At 43.6% G+C, this 4,236-nt stretch overlaps 1 protein-coding gene across 3 annotated transcripts; it reads left to right on the top strand.

Annotated features, from left to right (window-relative positions):
* Positions 1-201: 201 nt before the first annotated feature.
* LOC147463867 (uncharacterized) lies at positions 202-2,669 on the top strand. 3 transcript variants are annotated; one of them, XM_086491681.1, is made up of 5 exons: positions 202-340; positions 495-677; positions 751-811; positions 1,451-1,849; positions 1,934-2,669. In XM_086491681.1, the coding sequence occupies exons 2-5, from the start codon at positions 561-563 to the stop codon at positions 2,527-2,529; spliced, it is 1,173 nt and encodes a 390-aa protein (XP_086347807.1). In that variant the 5' UTR covers positions 202-340; positions 495-560; the 3' UTR covers positions 2,530-2,669. The 3 variants fall into 3 exon arrangements, with proteins under 3 accessions (XP_086347807.1, XP_086347801.1, XP_086347797.1); XM_086491675.1 differs by having other exon boundaries at positions 217-368; XM_086491671.1 differs by lacking the exon at positions 202-340 and having other exon boundaries at positions 388-677.
* The last annotated feature ends 1,567 nt before the right edge of the window (positions 2,670-4,236 follow it).

Genomic DNA, 4,236 nt, shown 5'->3' with positions numbered 1-4,236 from the left:
CTCTAGCAACTAGTAGCAAGCCTATGGGGGCCCCTCTAATAACCTCCCTTTTCTCTAGCCATAGAAAAGCTTTGAGAAAAAGCATATTGGTGGACACTTTTTGAGACAAAATATCCACTCCAGATGTAATCGAACGGCCAACTGAACGCCACGTGTGACTCTGTCATGGCTCGAAGGTAAGATAAGCGTACGATGAGATGCAAGCGACGGTTGAAATGAGGGATCCTGTCCCCGAGCCTTCAGCTCTGGTACCGAGGCTAGGAGGTAAGGTGTCTATATACTGGACGTAGCAGAAGCTGTGTAACCCTAACGTCGTGAAGGGCAGTCATCAAGATCAGAGGTATCTTCCATTGCCGCGTTACCCAGAGGTAGAGAGAGAGAGAGAGAGAGAGAGAGAGAGAGAGAGAGAGAGAGAGAGAGAGAGAGAGAGCTTGCTTAGGTGTGCAGGGAAGCGAGTGCAAATTTGCTATTTCTGCGCGTGTGATTGATTGCAGGAGTACGCCGATTTGGGCGCCTGCTTTGCGACTTTTTGAGTGTGTTTTGTGACAATTTGATACACCATGGCCTCCCCTGCTGCCCTATCCGTAGTGGACTCCCAGTTTTGCCACGCAATGGCTGGCCAAGACATCGCCTCTCAGGCATCTGTTCTTGTCAAAGATGCAAGCAAGCGAAAGAGGGTAACTACCTTGTTTCCCTGCCGTCTCAATTGTCTGCTTTCCACAGAATTTTCTTAACATGTCAATCTTTCAGGTGAATCGAAAGATTAAACAGTGCAAACTGGATGCTCGACGGGAGCAATGGCTGGCTCAGGGTAAGCACCCTGCATTTCTTGGCACACACTGCCTTTCAATCACGTAGCACAGGAGGTGGAGCTGGGCTATGCAGAAGAAGTCGAATCTAGATTCCTTGATGAAGCACTACAAGGAGCGGCCTATGTTATCACTTAATGGAAGTAACTTTGGCGCACGTGTAAACCATCTAGTGGAAAATTACTAGCACATATCTTACTGGCATGTGTGTTAGATATACATTGCTAGCCGCAGAAGTATCTTTTGATCCTTCTGTGGCGAAGGACACTAGATATCACCGTTCGTGTACGCTATCTAGATTGTGGGGGGGTTCACTCATAAATATGTAAACATGAAAGGTTTCAACATAATGGATTATTTTTCCCCTTTTTTACATGTCTTTAACATACAGAGTGGGACCAATCAAAGAGGAGACACACATAGATTGAATAGGAAAAGGGTGTGTTATATCCAATGAAAATATACAGAGTAGGGGATTGAAATTAGGCCTCAAACACACTCTATAGAGAGGGTATAGTGAACCCCCCGAGTTTGATTGTATTCTGTCTTAAAATATCCTTAAGCATGTGAAAGTACACAATTGCTTCCTGCTTTGTAGACTAGTGAATGGTATTCTTAATCTTCCTGATTTATGGTTGCAGTTACTATGAGCAAGCATTGCCAAGATGGTCACCAAGAGTCATTGTCATCATCCGGCAAGCTTGACCTTGGAGAAATTGTCCATCCTGAGAATCACGATAATTTAGCCTATGGCTCCAGGGACATTCAACATTGTACTTCAGAGAAGTTTGACAAAACCTTCTCACGCTCTCACTTGCATTTGCTACCTCCAGAGCATTGTGGAGGGGAGGATTGGAAGCATACTTCTAGCCCTTCTGGGTATGGCAGCTGCTTGTCTGATTGCTTCGGAACAGAAGTTTCGCCAAAATCGACAGGGTCAGGTAGCCCGAAGAGCAAAGTGAAAAAAGTAGGAATTGTGCATGGGCAGGAAAATAGAGAGAGGTTCAGCAATGAGATCAATTCGAAAGATGGAACGGCAGGTAAGTTTGCAGTAAGATGAGACCTGTTATCAGAGGGTGCTCTCTACGAATGCTAGTGATGACACACTCATTTGGATGCTGCAGGGCATATCAGGTGCATCTTTGATCGCCATGCTGACAAAACTAACGAGAATGGTCATGAATCTGAGAATGAGGATTGGGAAGCAGCTGCGGATGCACTAGGGTTGTATCTTTCTTGTGAGAATTTGAGGAATGCAAATGCAAGGGAGGAGGGGCCAGAGAAGAAAGTTAGTCATGACTTGTCGCAAGCAAGCTTGACAGATTGTACCATTCAGAGAACGGCTGCCTCGTGTGAAGTAATCTCTCGGAGTTTGAGTACGAAAGCATGGATGCCAGACGATGCTCATCGACCAGCCTCTCTTCCCAATTTGTCTAAGCAACAAAGTCTACCAGCATATTTTCCAGGGCAAAACCAACAATGGGTGGGCGCGCAGAAGGCTCTGCAGGATCTGATATCCGGGCCTTCTCTTTGTCCCATCTGTGCAGAGGAACTCGATAACACTGACTCCTCATTTGAGCCTTGTGCATGTGGGTTTCAGCTTTGCCTTTTCTGTCATCACAGGATCGCGTCAGAAGATGGACGATGTCCTGGGTGCCGAAGGTTTTACAGCTCTAGTTCCACGGCCGTCACATTGGCCCCTTCGTCGATTAAATGCTGACAAGTGGTTGGTTTTTGTGTAGATCTCTACCGAGCATTGAGAGTTGTAGCCATTGTAGATGATATTGTGATTAGCTTTACAGGATTTACTTAGTGTATGTAAAAAAGTTTGATATGAGGAATAGCTTATTTCTCAAGGCTTACCTGTCTTTGTGCTGCTGCCTTGGGTTTCCAGCGAAACGGGTGGTTTTATTTCTCAAATTATTGCTCGTCTTTGTCCTATTGCTCGTGGGTCTTGAATTAAACAAGAATCAGTTTGTAGAGCAACGTGGCTCTTTAACCTACATGAGCAACTCTGGCATGCTGCAAGAGTAGAGCTATGGTTCCCATGAGGGTAAATTTATGTGAGGGTTGTTATGAACGCAATTAGCCAACATAGTGGAGGATGCCCTAGTCACATTACCTGTGGCTTCTTCTCATTAAAGCCTTTGTGATGCAGCAAGGATCCTGCTTAAATTGGAGTTAGCGCGAGTGTGTAGGTCATATGGTAGTAGCAAAAATGGATGCTAAAAGTTGAGAAAGGTTCCAAAAGCCACTTTTTTTATTGTCATGTCTGCCTTGTAGTGAGCTCATTGTGGCCTACACAAGGCCTTAGCAAAGCATGGAACTCTTGGGAGCAATTGTGGACTGTAAGATGAAGCTGGTCGATTATTGCCACATGGCAAGCTAATGATGGCAAACCTGTTTCTTTCTTTTACTTGTAAGAGTAGCGTATACAAGAATGAAAAAGGTGATCACACACACACACACACACACACACACTCATCCTCTTATGTAGGCCATTGTGGATATTCACCTTGTTTCTTGCTTATGTTGAAAAAGCTGTTGTTGGTTGATGTAGACCACCCCACTATTAAGGGGGGTGCTGGTTTTCAGGAAGATATTACCTTGAGACATCAAGTCTTCCGGAAAGCTTTCAAATTGCATTCTAGATATTCCTTTTTACGGAAATATCTTGCATGTCTAGATAATACAGCAGCATCTTTGCCAGAGGTTTTATTATCTTAGCTATATGTGTAGATAGTGCTTCGAGTGTTGTCCAATTCAAACATGGGGGATCCTTTTAATGCTTCAAGAGTACAATGGAGAAAATTGTTTTTTCTGTCTCCATCTATTCCAAGCTAAACTTGAGGGTTCGAAATTTAGAACTTTTGTCTCTGATTTGCAAGGGGCTAGGCCCACAGGTTTTAAAGATAAGATTCACGGTGGAAAGCCAGCTTTTCGTACTGAACAGGAGCAAGAACATGACTCTGCATGGTTGTTGAGAAAGAGTTTAGACAAAGAAGAGGAAAAATTTGGGTAAGTTAGTACAGACAAGGACACATAGGCTGGATTTCCTTCTTAATAAGGCAGGTATTGATAGGTGTCTTTTTGTATGAACAAAGAACTGCTATCCCCATAGGCAACAATTGTTTTTTTAAAATATTTTTTCTGCCTTAACCTTTACTTGCTTGGGCTTCCATTTACGGGGTACTGTACTACTCAAGTATGCAGCCTTGGGGACGATCTTTCTTGTTTCTTTTGTTCTACAGTTTTTTGCAAGTTTTGAAGCAGAGGACTGCGAATCTTTCTTTGTGCCAAGTGTCGATATGAGCTTTGCGTTCTTGTAAATATTTGCATATTTCTCAATTTTGAGTTTTGCTCTAATTTTGCTGAAGTGAATTAACATTCTGGTGGTTGTCCTGTCTTGATTTTATATTGCACACAT

Source organism: Adiantum capillus-veneris, chromosome 2 (assembly GCF_014529385.1).
Source record: "Adiantum capillus-veneris isolate H3 chromosome 2, ASM1452938v2, whole genome shotgun sequence".
NCBI lineage: Eukaryota > Viridiplantae > Streptophyta > Polypodiopsida > Polypodiales > Pteridaceae > Adiantum > Adiantum capillus-veneris.
The sequence above is the reverse complement of the archived record's forward strand: the minus strand, read 5'-3'. Positions and strand labels throughout refer to the sequence as shown.

What these genes read in the sequence shown, in the direction of transcription:
- LOC147463867 (XM_086491681.1), top strand. Translation starts at nt 561, where the DNA reads ATGGCCTCCCCTGCTGCCCTATCCGTAGTGGACTCCCAGTTTTGCCAC. An exon ending in ATGCAAGCAAGCGAAAGAGG is followed by an intron (nt 678 to 750) that starts GTAACTACCTTG and finishes TCAATCTTTCAG; the next exon opens with GTGAATCGAAAGATTAAACA. An exon ending in GGAGCAATGGCTGGCTCAGG is followed by an intron (nt 812 to 1,450) that starts GTAAGCACCCTG and finishes TTATGGTTGCAG; the next exon opens with TTACTATGAGCAAGCATTGC.